The sequence below is a fragment of the Squalius cephalus genome, assembly GCF_949319135.1.
Source record: "Squalius cephalus genome assembly, chromosome: 25".
NCBI lineage: Eukaryota > Metazoa > Chordata > Actinopteri > Cypriniformes > Leuciscidae > Squalius > Squalius cephalus.
The window spans coordinates 24,023,597-24,050,645 of NC_137146.1; the positions used below are offsets into that span (position 1 = coordinate 24,023,597).

Sequence of the window (27,049 nt, forward strand, 5' to 3'; positions counted from 1 at the left end):
TTAAGAACTTTACACCATTATTAGCATCAGACAATGGGATAGTGACCCCCGACATTATCTTCTCAACTTTAAACTAAGAACTAAGGAAAGGTTTTGAGCAGGGGAGTTGCCAAAGCCTGCTTGAATGCTGTAGGAAATGTTCCAGAAAAAAATGAAACATCACGTGTGATTGTTGTCACAATGGTAAAAGTTATGGCTAGTAAGAATGGGGTCCAGAGGACATGCAGTAGGATGGGCACAAATCAGTGAGCAAATGATGGAAGTGATGAGCAGGGAACTAGTTACTAACGGTTGCCCTTTTTTTCAGTCAAGAAAAAAAAAAGCAATTACTACTTTCAGATGGTGCCAATCACCCATGGGTGAGGCTGGTTGAGTGAGCAGGTTTGGTGAATAGAGGACAGTCTGTCCACACATAGCTCTGTCCAGAGCCCAGTGTAGAGCAGAGGTGACCAGTGAGAAGTGGGTGGGAGACAGGATTAGGGTTGGGAATCGAAAATCGATTCCGATTCTGAAATCGGATACTTAAGATAAAGAATCGGATACTTATTATAAAATTAAAATTTCGATTCCTCGTTTCGATTCCTGGGTGCATTTTTTCATCTAGTGATCTGCCAGGACCTTATGTGGTAATGCAAACATCAGTCTACAAGATAAATCGCATTTTATAATGGATGGAGGTGGATCTTGTAAGGGTCAGTGGTGTTTATGCACATATCATAAACAGATTTATAATGTATTTACTGTATTTTTCATTGTTTATTTTATAATAAATACAAACAGTAGATATTCAGTCACTTAAGAAAGAGTACTATGAAGTTGTGAAGAATGTCTGAATTAAATAATTGAGGTGCTTAAAATCTGTGTATGGATATACATGTTAAAAAGTTAGAGCAGAGGGTTTTCTTTTAAATTCAAAAGTATAGCTTTAATTTAAAGTCTGTTTGATTTTTTTTTATAACATGCAGGAGAAAAATAAAAAAGGCAAAACAAATGTTTTAGTTAATAAAAAAGGTTAAAAAATAAACACCTTTAGAGGAAATGTCAGGCATAGGGGGCCATAAACACATTAGTTTGGTTGTGCTTTATCTTACAGTAGTCTGTGATTAAGTAAGCTCAATTTATTTAAAGGTTTGCTTTTTTTTTTCCATAGACTTTTGTGACTTTTCATAAATTCTGTACTCTGTAGCATGCCCTTCTCAATGTAAATAAACATGCACGTTGCACAACATAAATTTGTGTTTATAAAGCATTACATTGTATTTATTTATTTTTTTAAATGGTTTGAGTGACGCATGTGCGTAAGGAATTAAAAGCAAGCAGAATACAAGTGTTTTCAAAAGCTAACTCAGTTTTTAAAACCAAGCTCAGAATCAATAAATAAATTGATTTGTTGAAGAGAGAATTGCAATGAAATGATTTTTAGTTCAGTTCAACAGTTGTCTTTATGATATTGAATTTTAAATATTGAATAAGAGCAAGTTACAAATTAACAACACTAATGTAATGAAACTAAGGTTTCATATTAATCATATACTACGTAGTGTTTTATATTAAAAGAAAAACAAATGTTAATTTAATTGAGTTTCCTGTATCACAGGCCACTGTCAGATAAAGCGCAACCAAACTGATGTTTGTTTTACGGTGTGTATCGGTGGTGTCATCTCCAGCAGGAGCGGAAAAGGGGCATTATGAAATGAACACTTACCACTGATTTCTTTGTAAACAGTGATTGTTTGGCTAGGAGCTTGGGAACATCTGAAGACACAGAACTGTCTGGATTTTCCTTTGAATCCGCCTGTTCAGGATAACAGAAATAGTCAGTTGTCAAATTCTTACGATAACTCTGAATTAAAAAATACATAAATAAGTGTTTTACCAAGGATCCTGTTTCACACATCTGTTGTAAGTTAAGTATGTCCTGCTTGAGGGGAGATGGGACCTGATCATCTGGGGCCTGGGAGGGCATGGTGGGACAAACACTTGATGTTTCTTTTGCCTGAAATAAGAATCGAAAGCACAACTGTAATCATACAAATAATTTAGTCTCACTTTGCAGCTTCACATGCTTTAAGAAGTGTATAGTGGACGTGATATATGATTTTATTTGATATTTAATTGTCTGTCTTAAAGCTATGTCGACAATAGTTTTGTACATATGTTCATATAATCAAAAACAAAATATTTTACATATGAACAAAATTTCTTAACAATACGACGTGAACAACTTAACCGCAATATTATACAGACTAATGTGTCCAATGATTTAGGCTACTTCCATACATGAAATGTTAAAGTAGGTAAATTAAAAATAAGATCAAATAATAAAATTAAAATCACCTTCTGTCTAGCTGTTTGTCTCCTGGCACACTCATCATGATGCTTTCTCAGTCTCGTGATGCGACGCTCAAACCTGCTGTTGCTTCGGTTGGGTTTATCTGGTCTGTGCCAAAGGCAAAATAAAATCGTTAACACATACTGTACACCTCATTAACTCACAATTAGGCCACATGTGCACATACGCACAGATGTGCCTTCAGGTTAATCTTTTCAAATAGACCTATTACAGTACGGTCAGACTGCACTAACATTTATGTACTCGGTACATGACCGTGGTAAAGTTAGTTTGATGTTTGACATTCATTAGACATTCGGTTTCATACCAATTAAACTGTTTGCGGCCTTTATGTTTTTAGCTCAAATTTAGTCAGATGGACATAAATATATGTCCTTTATGTTGCACAAGGCTTAATTTAAAAAAAAAAAAAAAAAAAAAAAAAAAGAATTAACCATCTAACTTAATTAAACAATTAAACTACATGACATTATACTATAAAACCAATACTAAAATGTTCAGAAAAACTTCCCTGTAAATGCACAAGACTCTGTTTTTGGAATTAGCACTTTATGGGTTTTATAATAATTTTACAACTTTTAATGTATAAAATAATATTAATTAATTAAACAACAGACAGCTCCTTTTGAGATAAAGGTATCAAATCAACTGTAAAAAGCTCTAAATATTATCCCCTGTCATGCACAAAGCTTTTTTTTTTTTTTTTCAGAATATTCCTTTGTTTTTATATACAGTACTGAATCTGTATTTTTGATATTTAACATACTGTGCCCACTTAAAATATAAAGTATTTTTTACAGTTGATAAATTATAAAATAATGTTTGTACTTTTTTTGTTGTTACTTTTATACATAAAGGTATGCCTCAGTGACAGCTCTGTACCTTTTATGTGAGAGTGTAGGAGCCTAATAAATAAATGTAATTTAAATTAATAAAAAAAAAGAGGTAACACTTAGAAGCTTTTGCATCTCAGCTCTTCACATACATGTAACCCATTTAAATCCAATAAATTCACCAATTTTGGCCTGAATGTAGCAATAAAGTGAAAATTCCATATTAGTATATTTGTAATCATATTTTGTAATTGCAATTTTTACCTTTCTTATTGTTGTATTATATTTTTATTTTATTTTATTTCATTTGAATTGTTGTTTTGAAACCTTTATTTCAAACTGTGTCAGAGTTTAATGAAATTAAGTGGGTACAGAATATTAAACATCAAAAATACAGTTTCAGTACTGTATATAAAAACAATAAAGGATTCTGAAAAAAAAAACAAGTCTTGTGCATGACAGGTGATAATATTTAGAGATTTTTACAGTTATTTGATACCTTTATCTCAAACTGTGTCAGAGTTTAATGAATTTAAGTGGGTAACGTATATTAAACATCAAAAATAGTTTCAGTACTGTATAAAAACAATAAAGGGATTTTCTGAACAAATAAGCCTTGTGCATGACAGGAGATAATATTTAGAGATTTTTTACAGTTGATTTGATACCTTTATCTCAAAAGGTGCTAGTGAAGTTATATTAGGCTATTTCATACATTAAAAAGTGTAAAATTATTATAAATTAATAATTAAGGTTAATTTATTTATTTATTTTTAATTAAGCCTTGTGCAACATAAAGGACATATATTTAACGTTATGTCCATCTGACTAAATTTGAGCTAAAAACAAAGGCCGCAAACAGTTTAATTGGTATGAAACCGAATGTCTAATGAATGTCAAACATCAAACTAACTTTACCACGGTACATTGCTGCCTAAAACTATTATTTTACCGAATAATCATGCAAATCCGAACGTAAATTACCACAAACCAACACGCTTGTTAGTTATAACCTTGGCCCGGCTAATTGCCTAATGACACCTTAATTAGAAGCAGTACTTTACTCTGTTTAATGATCTACCTCATCATAGTACGACTATAAACAGAATTCAAATTTACCATGATATTAATTTTTCTATTACAAGTCTTACCTTAATTTGTCCATGATGCGTCCGTAGATGTTGTCCGCGTCGTCGTCGTCTCAAAATGGCTGGTAATTGATTCCGCGCACTTCAGCTAGTTATGAATAAAGATGGCTGCCGCGCGATCGCAGACGAGAGGGGGAGGGGTGGTCGCGATGGGGACTGGCTATGTCCGGTGAACACACACTTCTGGAGATTTCCATCAGGCAGCTAGGCTACTGACGCTCTGTCGTCGGTGCTCTTTTGTTTACACCCTTACATTGGCAAGTTGATTATGTTCAGGGATTAGTAGCATTTCAAATATATGTATTTAAAATACAAAATACTATTTTGTTTTTAAATAACTTATTTTAATTTAAATACATTTAAACTTACTATTTTTGTATTGTCAAAATATTAAATGTATTTAAATACAAATGACATTTTTCTAAAGATACTTAAAAGCTACAAATTACAAGTTGAAGCATATTTAAAATACATGTAAATACCAAGATTAAATATAGGCCTATTTACACGCAAAAGCATTTAAAAACAAAATAGTAATTTGCATTTCAAATAAATGTATTTGAAATACTGCCCAGCTCTGATTATGTTTTATGCCTGATCCAAAACAAGGCAATGAGATCTGTGATCTTTTGCATACATTCCTTTTTCAAAATTGGAAAAAAAAGTTGGATTTTATTTTTATTCAAATTTGTATTTTTAAATGTTATGCTGAATACCAAAATTTAAATAGATTTAAATCAATTTAAACTATACATTTTATGGACACAAAATATTGTTTTTATATTTCATGACATGGGCCCTGCAGAACACCTCAATAACACAATGGCCCGGTTTCACAGACAGGGCTTAGACTAAGCCAGGATTAGACCATAGATCAATTAGGACATTTAAGTAATTTTTATAAACATGCTTAGAAAAAAACATTACCGATGTGCATCTTAAAACTAAAAAGGCACTGATATATTTTTAAGATCAGTCAGTGCAAGTTTATTTCAGTGGAAACAGCTCAGACTTACATTTTAGTCTAGGACTAGTCTTAAGCCCTGTCTGTGAAACCAGGGGTATGACTGTACCCTCCTGCTCCTGTAAAACAGTCGGATACACAAGCCAAATACTGTCACTATACTGAACCCAACATCCCCTGCAGCCATGTGGAACTCTCTTAAAAGCACTTAATGTGAAAATGCTTAGGCCCGGTTTCATAGACGTTACTGAGCTTAAGCCAGGACTAGGCCTTAGTTAAATTAAGATATTTAGGCAACTTTTACAAGAATGAAACATTACTGGTATCTTGATATAGAACTATGACACTGACGTATTTTAAGATGCAAGATATTTTCAGTTGAGACGGCTCAAACATGCATTTTAGTCTGGGACTGACTTAAAGGAATAGTTACCTAAAAATGAAAATTCTGTCATCATTTACTCTCCCTCGAGTAGTTCCAAACTTGTATGAATTTATTTGTTCTGCCCGACACAAGGGAAGATAATTTGAAGAAAGTTTGTAAGCAGGCTGTTTGGGTCACCACTTCTGTATTAGAAAAAAAAAAAAAGGCCTACTATTTGCAGGTCTTCAAATTTGGAAATTAAAACCCCAGATGAATACTACCACAACATATCACACCGTGTCATTATTTATTTATCAAAAATAAAACCAAAAGACGTGTGACAAAGTTAGGACACTGTTAACATTAACGGATGACCAGGAAGTGAGCACCACTATAAAAGCAGATGTTCAGGCAGTTTGAGTGTCTGGAGCCTTCAGGTGTGTGCACTGTCAGCTCTGTCAGCTTGGACATTTTCTAGAGTCCTAGTTGTTCCAATCGTCTTCCATTATGGATAATGCTTCTGTCAACCTTCAATGCAGCAGATTTGTTTCTGAACTCTTCCCTAGATCATTGCCTTAACGCAAGTCTGTCACTGAGCTCTACAGGCAGTTATCTTGGTTTTTGCTCTGATATGCATTTTCAGCTGTTAGACCTTTTCTGAGAGGTGTGTGCCTTTCTAAATCAGACTCATTCAAATGAATTTGCCACAGTTTAACTTCACTCCAAGTGTAGGAACATCGAGAAGCAATATGGATGCTCCTGAGATAAATTTCCAGTGTCCCAGAAAAGGGTACTTTTTACATACTTATGCAGCGGGATCTTTTCAGTTTTTTATTTCCAATAAATTTGCAAAGTTGTTACAAACCTGTTTTGTGCTTTGTCATTATGGTGTTTGAGACGTAGATTGATATGGAAAAAAAAAAGTAATTTAAAGCAGTTTAACATAAGGCTGCAACAAAACAAAATGTGGAAAAAAAAATGAAGGGGTATGAATAATTTCGCAAGGCACTGTATATTAGAATAGAGTTGATCTCATTCATTTCCGCTGGCCAAAAAATATTTTGACTGTTTTAAACAATTCAAATTAAAGTAACTTTATGAAGTTTTATGATAAGGTGTTAGCTATTTTAGTGTAAAAACGAATAGGCCTATATATTGCAGTGTGAATATACTGTAATTGTCTGACTCTGCGGCGGCTGCAAAACGCATTCTCATCCCCAAATCGTCACTTTCAAACATTCTTCAATATCCGACGCACAAAGCACCCTTTAGCGTCCATATGAGACGCTTCGGTTATGGGTAGGTTTAGGTCTGTGGTAGGGTTATGCGTCTCATATGGACGCTAAAGGGTGCTTTGTGCGTCGGATATTGAAGAAATTTTGAAAGCGTCAGTATATGACGACTTGGGATGAGAACGGGCTGGCGTATCACAAAGTGTTTTAAAAAGGAAATGTGCAAATCTTACCATTTTCAAAGACAGTAGCATTATTCATAATGTTGTGGAGATGCCTTCACACATCAATAGCACTTTTATGCAGCTGTGGTTGTACAGTAAGCTATTATCATTGGTCCTTGTATTCATTGATACCGGACAATGGACCATTTGACCACCGAATCTAGCAGTATCCACCTTAATATCGAAATAAGTGTGGAATATTGACCATTGTTCTCACTAAAAAGTATGTTCTCATAACATAAGATGTGCAGTTTAGAATAAAGATGAATTATTGTGCATCTACAACACTCCTTGCTGTCATTAAAAGAGGAAAAGTGATCAAGCTCATCCACTACAGTATGTATAGGCTATGTCTAAATTCATAGAATTTTGATTTAATTAAAAAAATTCATAGATTTTTTTATTTAATGTAAATATGTATATTGACATGAAAACAGATGCTTACAAATTTTTTCATTACTTTTCTCACTTCTGGAAAAGTCTACATGCATTACACCAATATAATTATATTGTTATATCTAACAATATAATTTATACTATTTTTTAATTATTAAATAATATTGTTTAAGGGAAATAATATTGTTTTAAATTAGCTGGTATATTTTATTAATCATTGTTAAAATAAAACAACATTTTCCATTTTTAATTTGTGGTTTAAAAAAGGAATGAATGCAAACGTATAAGGACCCACTGATTATGTCAGAGATCACAGAAGATAAAGATCACAGAAGAAACACCTAAGATATTGCATTTGAATATGTTTAAACATGTCAGAGCATATTAAAAAAAAAAAAAAAACACACACACAGTTGTTCCAATGTTGACCACAGGGGGCGCTCTCTCAAACACACTTTATACACAGACACAATTTTTTTCCGATAAACCGACCCCGTAGGGACCAATTGGCATTTCGAGGGAAACACTGCCACCTATGTTAAAATGGCCATTTCTATCGTTTTCAATGGGTGTGCCTGTGGGGACCTGGAATCAGGTCCCCACCGCTCATGAGGTCCCCACGGGTTTGGTGTGCAAACAGGTCCAAGTCCCAACCGGGATATAAAAACAAGTACACACACACACACACACACACACACACACACACACACACACACACACACACACACACACACACACACACACACACACAAAAAGAGCAGGAGAGACCAAGAGGAAAGAGGAAAAAAAAAAAGCAGGAAGATAAAGAAAACATCAGTCCCACATAATAAAGGTGGGGAAGAGTAGTCCTATAGGAATAGGAGCCCTATATAGATATAGAGAGACTGAACATGACATTCTCTCTGGTAATTTGATATCAAATAACAAATTGGCAGCATTCTCATACCTTTTGACCAAAGAATATCTTGCTCTTCATTAACACTTTAAGCTGTAGTTATATCAATATCACAATTCTCATTTAAGATTGTTTTAATCTCCATGTTTTTTTCCAGGACTGAATGTTTCAATTTAAAACATTTAAAGTAAAAAAAAAAAAAAAAAGTCCAGATATTTTTAGGTTTTCCAGATAAAATAGCATTTGAATAATTTTTGCAAAAGTTATTTCATTGCAAAGTAGTATTCAGAAGAAGAAAAAGTCAAAAGGCCTTTACTTTGCAGTGAAAAAAACATAAATAAATAAATAAATATTGTGTATCATAATAAAACCTTCTGTTCAAAAGTTTGGGTCGGTAAGATTTTTCGCTTATGCTCATTAAGTCTGCATTTATTTGATCAAAATAATAATAATTATAAAATAAATATTATAATAATATTACTCAAATTTAAAATAACTTTTTTTGTATCTTAAAATGTAATTTATTCTTGCAATGCAAAGCTGTATTTTCAGCATCATTACTCCAGTCCTCAGTGTCACATGATCCTTCAGAAATCATAATAATATGCTGATTTACTGCTCAAGGAACATTTCTGATTATTATTTATCAATGATAAAAACAATTGTGCTATTTAATATTTTTGCGATGCATTGTGATAAATGTTTTCAGTATTCTTTAATGAATAGAACATACAGAAGAGCAGCATTTATCTGAAAATCTTTTGTAACAAATGTCCTTACTGTCATTTTTTTTATTGCATTTAATCCTTGTTAATTAAAAGTATGAATTTATTTAAAAAAAAAAATCGTACTGACCTCAAACTTTTGGAACGGTGGTGAATATCATCATCAACCACAATATAAAAAGTTGTGATAAAATTGTTCTTAACACTTGTTAAACACTTCTTAAAACAAAAAAACAAAACAGCTAGACGAAAGTACCATAACAAACTAAACCCACTGTCCCCATTGTGACAGATGATTGTGATTAGACGGTGTGATTAGTTCATTAAATAGAGCAGTTAGTTAAATGAGAAGGATTTTCCCCTGAATGCATGAATGATGTGCGATTCATTCACGTCCGATGCCGATTTAACCGTCACTCACTCTAATGCTCATGGACATCTGACAGTGGGATTTCAAATCTCACACTAAATCTCCATTCATAAACAGGTGGCCACGGGCCCTGTGCTCTCACGAATCATAAATCTGAGGCTTTTCCGCTCTTAATGACATTAGTGTGTACGTCCGCACACCTGTGGGAAGAGACAGGCTGTTCCCTTCTCCACAGACGGGACGAGCTTAAAAATAACTGCCTTTTATGATGCATGGATATGGCTTTCCACTTGCTATTGCTGAATTTAAACTGTCAAGTGCGTGATTCAATTTGATGTGAGTCTGAACGTGTCTGTATATTCGTGCAGCGTTCTTCGTGTCTTACTTGCGTTTGTGCCCCCGTTAACGTGCGGCTGCTGCAGGGAGAACTGGGAAGACACGGACGGGGCTCGGCGGTACGTTCCCGTGGCGGAAACCATGGAGACGGAGGACGAGGTGTTGGAGTTGTGTCGGGAGATCTGCCGAGATATCGTGCCGAACTGGGACATGGGGATTGGCCCGAGACCCGGCCCAGCAGCCACCGCTGTTAGTGCCCACAGGAGAGGGTACAGAGACAGGAGAAAGTCCAGGAGTGGACAGTGAATTACAGCAGGCAACACAAGATTCCCAACATTGAATAGTTTAACAGATTCATTTGAGGAAATAACTAATAGGCAGAAGAGTGAATCCAACGAAACATGTCACATTTCCAGGTCACATTAGTGTTGGGCGATATGCTCCATTTTCATATCGTCCTATCGTCAGCCTGTGAGATCGGCGATACACGATATTATCATGAGGGGGGCGGGGCTTACTTATTTGATTATTAACTTGCTTATTTACTCATCAATTTGCTTGTTTTATTACTTCGTTTTAAATATGATAATCTTTTTCTATTTTGCTAGCAAAGGTGGAGAGTTTATTAATAGGCTAAATCAGGTTATTTCCCGGTATAGTGAGGTAAAAAAAAGATCCTAATCATTCTTGTATCTGACTCTGAGTATTTCAACATGTCAGTGGGAAATTTACGGACACATATTATGCCGTTACAGATGCAGCATTTTGACTGTAGGCTACTTCTGCACGAGATGAGAACACGTTTTAATTTCTTGGGTCAAGAAAGAGTCGGAGTCTGCGATATATGTCCTCCTACCAGTGCTCTCTCTGTCTGGATGCACTTCACTTATGCGCACCGCACTTCAATAAGCCCAAATAACAAGGGTTTTAAATGCCGGGAGAAATCAGAGGCAAATATCTAAAAGTCGATCGGTTATACTTAAACTTATGACTCTGATAAAGGAAAACGGATAATGCGTTTACATGACCACATGCATTGTCAGTTTATTCAGCATAATCGAGTTAATAACGTGCACGTAAACGCGCTCATTCCCTAAAAAATTGAAAGCAGAAACGGACTGAGCTTTCGCTGCATTAACGGCGCGTTCTCTCAGAGACGACGGTGGATATAACGGTACAGCAACTATCTTAATTTACTGGCTTAATATTTCTCTTGTGGACTTACATTATTGACAGTGAAAAAATTAGAAAAATATTTCTTGTTAAACAAGTGTTTGAAGTTGCTTTTGATTTTCACAGATGGCAGAGTTTCACAGATGCTTCGTGAACTAAAGACTTTTATTAGGCCTAGGCGGCCTATATAATTTTATTGATATTATTATTATTATCATTAATATTTTGTAATTGTATTGTTTTTAGTGTTATTAGTGTCATTAAATATTTTGTTAATGTGCTATGGAAACAAAATACTGACGAACAACGATGCCGCGTCTTCATCTTGGCTCTGTATAAGAATGATGCGTCAGTTAAAACAAGCACTCTTGACAATTTGTGAATGGATCACAATTAAATTTTGTTGTGGGATGTAGTTTTTTTAGTCTGTTTTAAAAAACATTTTCTTTGAGGAGTCCTCATACACGCGTGTCGGTGATGTCGCAAGTGTGGTTATGTGGTGATTTGTCACAAGTGTGGTTATGTGGTGATGTCGCAAGCATAGGCGTCGATTTCGGGGGGGACGGGGGGGACGCGTACCCACCAGATTTCGTCATGAGTAATTTTGTACCCACCACTTTTAACTTCCGATTTTTTTTTACCGTTTTCAGTGGTTGTGAGGATCAATATGAGAGAGAAATTTGGTAATCATTGTTTGACCCAACAAAAAAACATTATAATATTCATTTTATTTTATTTTCCGTGTTCCGCATTTATGAGGGAAAAAACAATGTGTCAGTTCTCAGTTACGGACGTGAGCGCTCTGAAAGCGGCACTAAAAGATTAAGCACTAATTTTAATCAATGTTTCATGAACCAATTGCCTGGATTTAATAAAGGAAGTAAATAGGAAGTAAATATAGCAGAATCACGACATGGAGGCGCCGGCGAGTGAACTGGAGTTAGTCTCATAAATGAACCGAAACTCAGTGTATAATGCACATTCACATTCACAGCGTATTAGACGCAGTCATATTCATTACTTTTACTGGTTCTTTGTGGCAAGCTTTATGCGTGGTCGTGCGCTTGAGTGCGGCTATATTACGTAAGCTCATTATCCTGTAGGCTATATAAGTAATTAAATTAATATAAAGGGGCGGTTTGTCCACGAATGACTTAAATGAACAACTAGCCTACTAGTCGACTAGGGAAAAAAACTTTTAGTCGGAAGCAGCCCTTATTCCACATATTTTCGAACCAGGCAACAGGACATCTGGGTTGAGCGAGCGACCCTGCGGAATGAACGAGCGGAGCGGAATATTCAGAAATGCGCTCACCACTCACGAGCTCTGATCGGAACAAACCCGAACCTCACTATCTGCTGAACTTGCGCAGAAACATCAAAGTATAACCAGCTTTTTAAAATGGTTTTTAAAACTAAACACTAGTTTAGCACAAATTATGAGCTTATTGGCGATTTTTTTATAATTATTGACAAAATTATATTATAGTAAAAGTTTTTTTTTTTTTTTTTTTTTAAGTTTTAGGTGGGCCTGTTGAAAAGTGGGGCCGTGCCTGAGCTACAGGACATCGTCTTTCAAAACATAACCTGCGCGAAAGAGAGAAAAAAAATGAATGCGTCATTGTACCCAGCACTTCTGAAAATGCACTTCCGAATGCGTCTCTGTCCCAGCACATTTCAAACCAAACTGACGCCCATGGTCGCAAGTGTGGTTATGTGGTGATGTCGTTATGAATTTAGGCAAGGCAAATATAATTGTAGTTCCTAATTAATTTAATAACAATACTAGCTTCATAATAATAATAATGATTTAATACATTAATGGGAAAACGAGCCAATTATCGTATTGATATCGTCAAAGGCATCTGCCAGCAGCGATATCTCTGACTATCGTCGATACACGATACTATCGTCTATCGGCACAACCCTAGGTCACATTTTATACTTTTCATACTTTTTATAGTGCTGTGAAATCGATTAAATCGAGATTAAAGGGACAGTTCACCCAAAAAAAGAAAATTCTGTCATAATTTACTCTCAAGTTCAAGAGAGGCCTATCAACTGTTTGGTTACCCATATTGTTCAAAATATCCTTTTTTGTCTGTTTAGCAGAAGAAAAAAATTCATACAGGTTTGAAACAACTTGAGGGTGAGTAAATGAGTTTAATTTTTGGGTGAACTATCACTTTAAATCACATCTAACAATTGTTTATGCGTGTATAAATAAATAAATAAAATAAATGTGTGTGTGTGTATCTATGTATGTATGTATGTACATACATATATAAACTATATAACTATAATATATATATATATATACACATATATAAACTATATAACTAACTATAACTAACTATATATAACTATATATAACTATATATAACTATATATATATATATATATATATATATATAAACTATATATATATATATATAAACTATATATATATATATATATATATATATATATATATATATATATATATATATATATATATATACTACTTAAATAGAACAAACCAAAAAGTAGATTTATAAAACATTATACTAATTTAAATAGTTTTAAAAAGTTTTCGTTTTTATTATATTACTGTATTACAGTATGAGAATTTAATGAGAATCTTCATAGAAATCAATGAGAAACGCAAAAGTGATTACATTTTATATAATATTTCTTTTGATTTTTGGTTTAAATATGACCAGGACATGTTTCATCAGATTCACAAAGAAAACCTAGGCTTGAGAAACCCAACATTAGATGAAAACTCAGAAAACTCACAGCCATTTTACATTAATAACTACAAACAATGGCAATGTAATTATACAACACTACAACAGGACCTGCAATAAAATGTGCAAAGTTAGAAAAGGCCCTGAGAAAGAGTACCATGTTGTAGTTGTGTCTGTAATAATATAGTCCTTCGTGTGTGTGTACACTGCAGATGGGATTTCCTCTATAGGGACATTTCCTGTTGACAGTGTCAGATATCAGATTACAGGGAAACCCTAGAGAGACACGCTCTCCCTGATAGTGATGTCCAGAACGAAGCGAACAACAAACACAGTGGACAAACATCACTGTGGCACCACAAGCCTTCACCAGTGACGTATGATATGAACACAATACAAATATTTAAGGATGAACCTCTCATTCCAAATGTGTCGAGGTGGAGCCAGTGAAAACCCGTTCTAATGAACAGAATTATGGGATATGATGTTTACATATTACAAGCATTTACCTTTTATCCAAAGCACTTACAAAAGCAATTAGTCAATTCATCATGCACTGGCTAACATGATCTTTCAAAGAGCCTGCAGTGAGGAAGTCTCTGACAACTCCCCAATGCAATGCTAGGTTGTTTAAGGTGGTGCTAAGGCATTGCTATGCAGTTTCTAAGTCTGGCATGAGTCAAGAGAGCCCAGCCTCAAGATTCTAGATACAGCTTGAGTTTCTCCATGTCAAGGTGAGGTAACATTAGTGAAACTTCAGTGAAATTTAGCAGAAAAAGCAAGTTCATTGTCCATTGCCAACACTAGTGATTCATGAACTTACTTAGAAGTCACATCCAAACCAAGAATCTTTATATTGGTAAATGTGGTACATTTGCATGTTCAAAGTTCAACAAGCTTAAATCCAATGCCAAATCCACATGGGGAAATGTTCCCAATCACGCAGATTCCTAATGAGAGGGGTTAGTACACCCAAAAATGAAAATAGTCATCATTTACACACCTCATGTCGTTCCAAATTTTTTGCTCATCTTTGGAACTCAAATGAAGATCTTTGATGAAATCTGAGAGATTTCTGTCCCTGACAGCTACGCAACTACCACTTTAATGCTTCAAAAAGTTCATAAAGAGATCGTAGAACGAATCCATATTAATTGAATGGTTTAGTTAAATTTTTCTGAAGAGATTCAATCGCTTTATATTATGAACAGATTGAATTTAGGCTTTTATTCACATTGACATTCATCGACTCGCACGTCATCAGTTGTGGTAAACGGAAGCTCAAGCATGTTCACTTGATGTGTGAGAACCAGTGAGGATCATTCTCGTGTTACGCAGCACGTTTGAGCTTCCACAAGAACCAATGAGGATCATTCCCGTGTTACGCAGCACGTTTGAGCTTCCACAAGAACCAATGAGGTTTGTTCTCGCGCATCAAGTCTTTTGAGCTTCTATTTATGTTCACTGATCAATGTTTATATGTGAATAAAAACGTAAATTAAATCTGTTCATCATATAAAGTGATCATGTTTCTTCAGAAAATTTTGACTAAACAGCTTAATTCACATGGATTAGTTTTACAATTTTATGAACTTTTATAAACATCAAAGTGGTAGTTGTTTAGCTGATTTCATCAAAAAGATCGTCATTTGTGTTCCAAAGATGAATGAAAGTCGTACGGGTTTAAAACAACATGAGGGTGAGTAAATGATGACAGAATTGTCTTTTTTGGGTGGACTAACCCCAATAACCCATAAAAGGCCCATTCACACCAAGAACAATAACTATAAAGACAATTATAACAACAACTATATTAGCATCCACACCAATGGACAATAACGTTCTGTTTATTCTGAGCGCGCTCTGCAGTTCTGTGCGATCTAAGTGCGCTCTGCCGCTTTAAATGCTTAAGCTTTTCAAAGTCCGATGGATTCTGATTGGCTGTCAGTGTTTTATTGTTAATCAGCTAGAAACAATCGTTCTGAAAGTGATTCCAACAATATTGTTCCTCTTTGACATTATCATTATAGTTGCAGTGTTGTTTCTATTCTCACAGAATTAGAATGATTATTAAAGGAGACATATCATGCTTTTAAATTGTTCCTTTTTACATATAAATCATACATTTGTAGTCTATATAAAGCGGAACTGCAATGCTTGGGTCAGAATTCCTCATTATTATAGCTCCACAGGCCCCTTTTCTACCCCTTTTCTGATGTGCGTCTGAGAGCAACTCGTTTTGGTGCGGTCTCTTTAAATACAACTGAGACACTTCATACCCCGCCCCCTCTCCAGGTTGCAGAGGTTCAACTCCACCCCGTTCGGCCATTTTTGTAGTTTGATAGTAGAGATACGATTATCTAGCAGCACAGAAACGTTTTATTCACTCGTTATTAACAAAATGTCAACAACGGAAGACTTGTCCAGCCAGCCTTACATGTTCGAGCCAGAGTCAGAGCAGGAGCGAGATGAAAATGAAGACGACGAACGAACCTGTAGAACAACGTCTTCATATGGATGTATCGCAATGGTGTGTTACTGTATTTACACATGAAACTTTGGTCTTCCGACCTTTTACCACCATGTCGATTTATTTTGATTAATATGTGCGAGGGAGAGAGAGCAAGACAGCGTCTAGTTTGGAGACGGTGAAGTCTTGTTTACACTTTCGCCTGGCTCCGAAGAGAGAGAGCGCGCACACGACCGGGTCTCTCTCTCTGCTCGTTCTTTCAGTTAAACATGCGCCCTGTCACAAGCGCGGCAGTTCATCTACATTAGACGGTGTAATGAAGCGTGTGGGTTACTACATCCAACAACCGAACATTTTAACTTACCCTCTCGTAACTTCTGCATCGTTTAGCTTGGACTACAAAATTGCAGCGAGAAATAGAAATGGCGGATTGCTCGAAGTGTTGGGCCGGAAGTCAATGTCCTTATTTGGCAGTTCCGCTGCAAATACTGTGACGTAATAGTTCAAAAAACGTCATAGATAACAGAAAAATCGGAACAGGTTGAAAAATATGACCAAAACAGAATATAAAGATATCAACGAAGCACCTGAAGAGAATAATTTCATATTTTCTGTACTTCTAAACACTCCTAATATACAACAAAATGCATTTAAGGGCTAAAAAAGGGCATTTGGCATGATATGTCCCCTTTAAAACATTATAGTTATTGTCCTTGGTATGAATAGGCCTTAAGTCTACTTTTTCCATTATCAAACAACACTAGCATAATGAATTATGTGAAATTCTTTAAGGCAGTTCAGAGACTTCTCCACAGTGCATTGATTTAAATTGGTTGATTAAGCACAAATCCACCACCCAAAATAACAATTATCACCACCACCACCAAAAGCGGCCCATTCTGACACCCACAAACGGACAGGTGGATGGCGGGACGGTAACGCCGGTGTCGCCTGGATCAGATTTTGTGCAGTTGGCGATGGGATCGGGGGCGGGGCTCACCTATAGCAGCGGCTGGCATTGGTGGACCCTGACCGGGGAGGGGGGGTGGAGGAGGAGGGGCTGGGGGAGGAGCAGCCCATGAGGGTTCGACTGCGGGTCAGAACGTCATATCAGAGAAAACACACCTTGAGCGCGATTCATTCATTAATAGCGAAAAACTAAGCTCTGTTCCAAAACCCAGTGAGCTACATCGCTGTCTACATAGGCAGCATCCTAACCATCCTATATCCTTGTGAGCAGCAACTTTTCGTGGCACACAAATAGCACTTGATACATGAAGCACATGGGAGACTCGACTCTAAATTGACTCCAGTGGATTTTGATGTTAGAAATGATGCTAAGCTAACAACACAATCCTAAAAACATAGCACAACACAAACACTGGGTAAATAGATGTATTATATTGAGAACTACAGTGACCACTCTGGACGTTTGCATCACCCCGGTTCCCTACACAAAAACTCAATGGGATTTTTCCATTGACTTTTGTATTATTGCAGAAAAAAGCTCTCTGACCAACAAAAGCTTAGAATTCTCACACGTTTGGTTTACCATGATAATCTTCACAAATGCGGAACTTGGAAGTATAATACAATCGCCATAAACGAACTATGCCACAGTAGTCTGACATCATCTCTAGCTTCTGACAACTCTTTCAATCTTTATTTAAAATCTACAAGCTATAATAGTTTGCAAGAGTGCGATTATAGACACAATGAGGCAGTAAAAGTGAGTAGATGAATTTCCTGTGAATTTCCTTTATCAAGGCACATAAAAGCATAAAAATATCACAAGGGGTTTTACTGATTTTTTTTTTTGTAGAATAACACGTGAGAATATCTAGAGCTTTTGTTAACAACAGACTTTATTTCAGGCATTTAAAAGCAATAACAAAACCAATTAAAACCCATTGACTTCTGGACAATGGACCGGGAAGGGTGAAAATGCTAACTTGTTTCCGCGTTTTAGGACTCCTGCAGTGCTCTGGATTTAAAATACTTACAATAGACTGAAAACACTCCATAAACAATTTTTATTTAGACAGAACTCATCTGAACTGATATTTTGATGAACCCGTTTATTATATACAAACTATTTTCTGTTTATCAAATATTCAGAACTGAATGATGCAAGTATAATCAACATTCCCTCAACTCTGTGCACCATCTTGAATTAATTTTGTAATGCAACTGTCTTCTCCATAAAGGGTACAACTGATGCTGTCTAAAACGAGGCGTCGTAAAAGTTTAGAATAGCCAAAATGTGTTTAAGATGCCTTAAAATACTGCCTAAGTATGTAGCTCACTGGGTTTTGGGAGCCAAAATTGTCCTTCATCAAAGCCTAGAGGAAAAACCTTAAATGTTATTATGCAAGTACACAAACAGATAAATAAAAGAGTACAAGGACAGAGAAACTGCATTCAAAAGTCCTGTCAGCACTAAATAACCTTAATCCAGGAGAAGGAAATCAGAGGTGCTGATGCAGTGTTGCTATGGTGACTGTAAGGATTCAGGAGGTGTGTGTGTGTGTGTGTGTGTGGGGGGGGGGGGGGTAAGGACAGCAACCTCTTTTCTCACTAAACTCTTCTTTTCTCCTGTTCTCTGCAGACAGACCAGCCTTTAGAGTTTTCCACTTCCTCTCTATTTCTACCTGTCCTTGTTTTGTGTAGTGGCCTACTTTGACAAACCTTTAGCTGGAAGAATCAGGCCATGAACAACTAATCCTGCTTCTCACTCTAGAGAACGGGAAACACTGCAGCGTTAAATACCCACATGTGAAGTGTAAGTCTAATTCTCCGGCTGGCCCTAACCTAGGGCATCGTGCTTTAGCAGCAGCTGTATGTGGGCTGCAGCTCACCTGGGACTGAGTTGGGAATGGAGGGAGTCGGCACAGCGATGGGAATGCCGATGCTGCTGCCGCCACTGTTCTCTCGACTGCCGCTTCCCCCGCTGCTGCCACTGCAGAGAGATGGAGAAGTCAGACACAGTTCCCAGCATACATATCATATCATTTCTGAAGTATGCAGTATGCATACTGTGTATATAGTATGTGGATTTTACACACCTACTACATCAACCAAAACAGAAAATACTTTGAGGAGTACTGTATCCCACAATGCAATTTGAGTTTCAATGTGATGGCAATATCAACAGTGATCTTTCTCTCAACTTGTTAGATTAGACTGCAAAAGAACAATACAACAAAAAATGTATCTTTATAAATATAAAATAAATTAATATTTATTATTAGAATTGTGCTGTAAATAAAATGATTAAAATAAATATTGCTATTGCAATATTTCACTGTAAAATAAAAACGACTATTTTAGAAAAACATAATAATGCGTTTAATTTCACAGTCTGTCTTAATTCTTCATTCTTCAAGTGTTAAACCATGAAGCTTTTATTCTGACAGAAAACCAGAGCCAACCCTTAAAACATCTCTTTTGTTGACAACAGATGCTTTCTAAGTGCTTTTTAGAGTTGGAGAAGATAGTTGCCAGATTTTGCATTCCCAAATACACAAGTAACCCAAACTCAATACTGGATCATGAGCCGTCAGTGTGTAATATTTATATTTATGTATTTATTTATTTATTTTAAATCGCAGCTTTTGCGATTTGATAATCAAACTAAACCATATCGCGATTTTGTCCAAATCACTGGATGCCACAATGAGGTCATGATATAACACTACTGTTAAATGCTTTTCATTACATCATGCATAAATGTTCCACATACTATTTTAAAAACAGCAAGCAGAACATCGTATACTGTAGTATTCAGTAAGAAGTAAGCTAGTGCTCCGTTCTGAGCATCACAGGCTCACATGGTAAAGTGACCTAGATACACACTTGGCTTTGAGACACATTGCACTACGTTAGCAATACGTAGTTACACGTATGTTCAACACAGATCAATTGATGGATTATTCAACACTGTGGAGCTACGAGCATCATTGCATCAGTGTTACACCCCCACATGATCCTCTGTGTGTCCATGTAGTGTGTCCCAGCAGGGGTTCCCATGATGCACTGCAAGAGATCTCATCATCACAGCACAGGCTTTATTGCCCCATTATCTAAACGGAGACAGAGTTAAATGATCTGATTTTAACTAGAGATGTGCAAATCTTTTCCAATTGAATAATTTTCAAATTATTCTGTGGGTTGTCTGAAAGACTAGTACAGGCATTTAGAGAAGATCATACAGAAGCTAGTTTCCGCCATTGCAGAAACAAAATAAAAACGGCAATTCCGACTTGTATCCCACAATTTTTTGTTGCAATTGTGAGCTAATACTTCACAATTCAGACTTACTTGATTTTTTTTTTTTAATATAATTGATTTAACTGTCTATATCTCGCAATTTAAAAATGTAACTAATAAGCAGTGTTAAATGTAAATTATATTATCACCCATTGATATATTAAAAATTATACATTACATACAGTATACTCATGTAAAGCAATTAATCTGTGTCTGTGTTAGTCTGTGTGATTGTTTATATCGTTATATTTAGGCTATATCACATCTAACCTTATCCACATACATACACTACTCACGTAAAGCAATACATACTATACAGTGCAAATCTCATTTGCCCGATTATTTAATTTGGTCTCAAAATGAAACTTATTGCCCAGCTCTTTATATAAAGTTGAATGTACAAGTATGTCCAACATTATCCGCATGCACAGAGCATTCTCGTAAAGGGTGATATATCCTGTATAGCATATTTTCACTGCTTGATTACTTGTATTGTCGCAAAATGTAACAACATCATCGCCCAACTCTAATATTATATTATAAACATTATGATATGAAACAATGTGTATTGTGAAAAGCGCTATACAAATCAATTTGACTTAACTTGACTTAATCTGGTCATCTGACCAACATCTAAACACTCACAACTGTTTTGAAGAAAAAGAAAATAAGATATCACTACTCAACATCACCAGATTACTAGATCCATTTGTAAATGTAACCTCAACTAACACTGTAACCCATAATGCATCGGGTACCCAAAGAACGTTGGATGAAGGCAGCATAAACAGAGCTGAATAAGCAGCAGTGAATGCTTCTGGAGAACGGATAATGGCTCAAGTGGAGACAAGCATTCATACTTCATCTTAATCACACATAAGACATGCATATACAAACTGCTGACGCTGCAACATCACATCGATTGATAAACACTGTCGGGTACACATCAGTAATCGAGAACAGCATTTTAGCATTTTATTGTAGATTATTCAGTAAAAATATATTTGAAGTGAAAACAATGAATCTCTGTTCTCGTATGTCGCTCTTTTTCATACATTACAATGACCAAGGACTGAGGCTGTCAAGAGTAACGTAAAAGCACCATATCCTTTAAAAGTTTGGAGTTGGTAAGATTTTTTGTTTTTGAACTACATGTTTTTGTACTTACTGAAGGGTTAGGAATAGGGGTTGGTTTAGGGTTAGTTGCATGTATTTATGCACAATTTATGGTAATTACTATAGTAACTACATGTAACCTGTGTAAGAAGGACACTGTGAAATAAAGTCTTACCCAATATTGTATGTAGTCAAATTGCAGTGAGATTTCATGGTGATTTTCGCATCTTTTTAGAAGCTTGAACGACTAAGTTCATTGTAATTTTACCAGTACAATTCTTCAAAACTTCTACTTTGTGTTTTTATGGAGGAAGGTAATTGAAGCAAAATCCTTTCTTCCCTTTAAGACAAGTATTTGATGGATTCAGCAGGCCACACTCACAAGACCTGGCGTTGTGGTGCCACTATTTACACAAATGAAAAGTTGTATTATTTATGGCATCACAGTCAGCATTAACTAATGAGGCCGAGTCCTTCAGTCATTCTGAGCACGGACGCTGCAGTCCCGATTGTGTTTGGTAAGCGCTGGGGAGTGGGATGAGGGGTTATTCCCTCTGGTCTGGAGTGCGGTTGAGGTGTGGGTTGGTGTGATGACATTATTTACAGATGTTAGACGAGTGGGTGTGAAGAGTGCCGAGCGCACACTGGAAACATTCAGAAACCCCCCGATCATCGTCATTTAGACATTAGCAACATGAAGAACATGAGCGAAAATGTTATACCCCCAGAGGACGTCAAATATGCGCTGACATTCAGAAATAAAACTGTGGAGGCTCATGGAAAAGTGTGGGAGAGGACTAGTGGAAAAAGCCAAATTAAGAGAGAAAATGAGATATCTGACAGACAGATGTGTGTTACCTGTGGGTTCTGGGTCTCTGGCTGAGAGATGCGGTGCGTCCTGGACTGTGTTGGCTGCCCAAGCGAGCTGGACTCGTCATGTAGTCATTGGGAACGGTTGGAGGTTTCACCGGCTCAAGTGTTTTATAAGGATTGTTACGCCTGCATATTTAAAACAAACAGCCATATATGATTTATGACATATGCTTTCCAACTTTGCTACTGAAAATTGCTGTCAGTGTCGAGGTGTTGTCTGATAGCTTTATCATACAGCTCATTCTTTTCACACTGAAGTATATAAGATCTTACCCAAGAGTGCCTCGTCCTGCCAAGGGTGGGCTGGGAGGTTTCTGTGTCGGGGGATTGGTCCTGGACAGAGTTCCTCCTCTGACTGACTGATTGTTGCCGTGTTGCTGATTGGACAAGCAAAACATCAGTTTAAGTATTCGACCAGAGCTCGACCATCAGGTTACATAAATAAGACTAAAGGAATGGAGCTGAGAAGAGGACTTTACCAGACAAAACAATAGATTTCATCCAAACGTTCAGTTTTCTACTGCAATAAAAGGGCCTCATTCATGATTATATAATACATATGAGTAATTTGTGTGTAAAATGGACCTTCCTGAAAACTCTTCTCACAAATGATTCGTAACATCGGATTTGATAGATAAAGCGTGTATGTTAATGAAATAATTCATAAATAAGATTTGCATGAAGGCGCCTTTACAATGAGCATAATCTCAAATCACAACTACATGAACTACATGTAATGTGGAAACTCCCTTCTCAGCTTTGGCTCCAGTATAATAGAAATCTATAATAAAAAGGAAAATGGACTACATAGCTGTTACCTTTGTTTTACTGAATTAACTTATTTTAATTTTTAACAAATTAATTTAGGCACTATATCTATAATTATTGTAAATAGTGTTATCAAATGGAGTCGTATCATCTCAAAGAACACAAAACTTTTGGATATTTTATGCACTATTTATGTATGGTTGGGAGCAGGTGTACATTTCTTGATAATACGCTTTCATGAATCCAATCCAATCCAATCTCAAACGGATTTACATACGATTTACACAAAAAAAAATCATTCTGCTCAATGTTTCATGAATGAGGACCATTGATTCAAAATGAAAAGACAGTTAGTGGTCGATCATTTGATCATTAGTGGTCATCAACAATTTCAATAATAGCAAATAGGAATATTTAATTGCATTTAATTTTAATTAGGTATATATATATATTTTACACAATATGCACAATATGTTTATTATCCAATAACAATTATTAGCAGATTTTAATACATACACAATGGGAAACTAACACTTATCAACATACTCTTCTACAATCTCAAAATGCTCAGATATCAGTTGATGTACTGGCCTCGCCAATATATATCAGTCTATCACTATCATATAGACTAAAAACCTGACATTGAAGGTCAATAAATTACAAACAAAATAAAAGAAGCCTAAATACTTCAATTACATAGGCAACTGTGTGTTTCAGCCACATATGAACATAATTTGGTGTTAAAACATGTAATCATCTTTAACCCTCTGGGGTCCTTCGTTTAACAGTCACACTTGGGACCTTCGGGTCCAAATGGACCCGGAGGGCGGGATTAATATATATATAAAAAAATCTTAATATTTTTTTTTTTACTTGTTTTTTATAATATTTTTTCTTTTCTTTTTTGGTGTTTTGAGATAATTTTATGATTTATAATTAATATTTATGCAATAATTATGACCCATTTTTTCCCATTGAATATAATAGAAATTTTTTATATATATATAATTTTTATTTTATTTTTATTAAAGCTGTATTTCATTTTAGAGTCAAGCCTAGGCCTCATGAAAGCAATTTTTGAAATGAGATGGGCGCCAACTGGTGGACACACTGAGCATTTTTATCACGCAATAGCACATTTTTACCACTAGTGGATTTACAGCTCTCTGTAGAAAGGCTTGCGAATTCTAGTGATTTTTGCCTGAACAGATTTAGTCTGTTTTGCACTCTTGATGTTTTAGAGATTCACCCCTTCACTGTTGAGTCCTTTTTTGAGTCCTTGGCTGATTTGTAGATTGTATGCACAAAAAAACTCTGTTTTCATATTTTTGACAATTTCCCATTCATTTCCTATGGGAGTCATTTTTGACCAAAGAGCAGAAGTGTGATGACCACTTAGCATGCTTGGATCATGACCTCAATATTTTTTGTGTGTTCACATACCTAATACCATAAAAGTCACCTAGTTTCGTAACATTCCGATGAAGCTGTGATTTTTAAAAATTCAAAACAGATTTTTGTAATCTGAATTTATTAGTGTGTATGTGTATAAAAGTGTGTTTGTGTGTGTGTGTGTGTGTGTGTGGATGTGTCTGTTTTGCACTCTTGATGTTTTAGAGATTCACCCCTTCACTGTTGAGTCCTTTTTTTCTGCATCCTGGCTGATTTGTAGATTGTATGCGCAAAAAAACCTCTGTGTTTTCATATTTTTGACAATTTCCCATTCATTTCCTATGGGGGTCATTTTTGACCAAAGAGCAGAAGTGTGATGACCACTTAGCATGCTTGGATCATGACCTCAATATTTTTTGTGTGTTCACATACCTAATACCATAAAAGTCACCTAGTTTCGTAACATTCCGATGAAGCTGTGATTTTTAAAAATTCAAAACAGATTTTTGTAATCTGAATTTATTAGTGTGTATGTGTATAAAAGTGTGTTTGTGTGTGTGTGTGTGTGTGTGTGGATGTGTCTGTTTTGCACTCTTGATGTTTTATAGATTCACCCCTTCACTGTTGTGTGCTTTTTTTCTGGATCGTGGCTGATTTGTAGATTGTACGCACAAAAAAACTCAGTATTGTCACATTTTTGCCAATTTCCCATTCATTTCCTATGGCGGGTCCATTTGGACCCGAAGGTCCTGAGTGTGACTATTTTTTTTACAACCACTTAGACTATTCAAATCCTGTCCCCAATTTTTTTGGGTGTTCATATACCAAGTACCAACAAAGTCACCAAATTTCGGATCATTCCGATGAAGCTATGATTTTTTACATTTTTTTATTTAAAGGCTTCGGGTCCATTTGGACCCGAAGGACCCCAGAGATAATACAGCTATGATGGATCACTTTGCAGTGGGATTGATCTACAACTACAGCACATGATGAGGTTATGAGTAGGCCTGTCACAATCATACATTTGTATTGATGAATAACTGTCATAAAAAAATAGCAATTAACATTTTACTTCTGTAAGCCTAATATGTTATGATTCCAAGTTAAATGTATATATACTGTATAATCTAATATAAAATCTAATCTAATAAATAACCGTGATATGATTTCCCTTATTTGGATGGTAAAATGTGCTTGAAATTTAAAATCGCACAATTCTCACATAATTGTGATTAGACTGAATAACCAAACCAGATGAATTATCGTGACAGGCCTATATGAGGTAAGGATGAATGCAGGAATATGAATATGTAATTGGATCACAGGGAAGACTGAATCAGTTGATCAGTAATAGACTAAAGCAGGAGGGGTTCAAGGGACAAGTACACTTACCTTGGCTTTAAGCCACTAGCGAGGGCAAGAAAAGAGAGAGTTTGATTTATAGAACAAGAGAGAAAGACAAAAAGAGGGAGAGAAAGAGATACAGGCACGTCAAACATCGGCATGTGTCAGTTCAGAGCTCTTAAAGCAGGACAAAAGCACTTTAAATCTCGAAACCTGCATTTTACTGCATTAGAGCTGAGAGTGGCGATGCTAAAATGCTTTTTCCTCTTTTCACACTTACTTTGATTGAGTGGTCTGAAGCAGACATCAATTCAATCCCTTGGTCTCATTTCATGCTGTGTTATTTGGGTCTGAACTGCAGTGCGTTCACACAAACAGTGTGATTATAGGAAATGACGTGAAAAAGTATTCATCCCTCTGAATTTACCACCAAAACTTTTCATGCACACAAAAGCATTTGCGTTTGTCTGCCGCATAGGCATGTACATGAGCTTTTCTAAGAGCAAAACTTAGTTATGCACTTATTAAATACTGTATAAAAATGTCCACATTGCAGAAACTGCAGTGACAAAACCGACTCACACAACAAAGGCTGCAAGTGTAGTGACTGTTCTGCACTACATGCAAAGCGTGGCATTATTAATGTGCTGTCCCGTATGAGCAATGAGGGCAAAAGTAACCGAGACAATGCTCATACATTAAACAGTGTAGACCTAAGAGTTAACAATAGTGTATTTCAGCAATAAGGCACTTGAGGTCAGTCTATATTGTGAGTATATAAAGGCATAGCGTGTTGTGAAGCACCTGCAACCCCTTCAACTGTCACTATATTCACAATATAACAGAACCTGATGTGCCTTATTGCTTTTATAAAACAAGTTAACATAAAAAAACAACAACATAAAACCAAATAAACCAACAAATAAACAAAAATACATAAACTCTCCCACTTCCCTTCCTGTCTCCTATCTCAAAAAAGCCCCAAACTCCAGAAATAAATCTTAAAAAAAAAAAAAAGAAAAAAGAAATAAACCAAACAAAAATAAACAAAACAAATGAAATAAATAAATTG

The 27,049-nt window shown here is 35.8% G+C and overlaps 2 protein-coding genes across 11 annotated transcripts in view; both read right to left on the bottom strand.

The window, feature by feature from the left end:
• The window catches only part of LOC307153982 (macrophage mannose receptor 1-like), an 86,528-nt gene that overhangs the window by 37,201 nt on the left and 22,278 nt on the right, over positions 1–27,049 (bottom strand). The window lies entirely within an intron of this gene.
• The window catches only part of abi1a (abl-interactor 1a), a 71,774-nt gene that overhangs the window by 8,724 nt on the left and 36,001 nt on the right, over positions 1–27,049 (bottom strand). For 2 of the 10 annotated variants that reach the window (XM_079863873.1, XM_079863867.1), the window contains exons 4-9: positions 26,026–26,040; positions 22,744–22,847; positions 22,456–22,596; positions 19,071–19,171; positions 17,213–17,302; positions 9,890–10,087 (exon numbers count right to left, since the gene is read on the bottom strand). In XM_079863873.1, coding sequence (XP_079719999.1) covers positions 9,890–10,087; positions 17,213–17,302; positions 19,071–19,171; positions 22,456–22,596; positions 22,744–22,847; positions 26,026–26,040 — 649 coding nt within the window. The remainder of the gene's footprint in view (positions 1–9,889; positions 10,088–17,212; positions 17,303–19,070; positions 19,172–22,455; positions 22,597–22,743; positions 22,848–26,025; positions 26,041–27,049) is intronic. The other 8 variants (XM_079863874.1, XM_079863869.1, XM_079863868.1 and 5 more) reach the window with 5 other exon arrangements.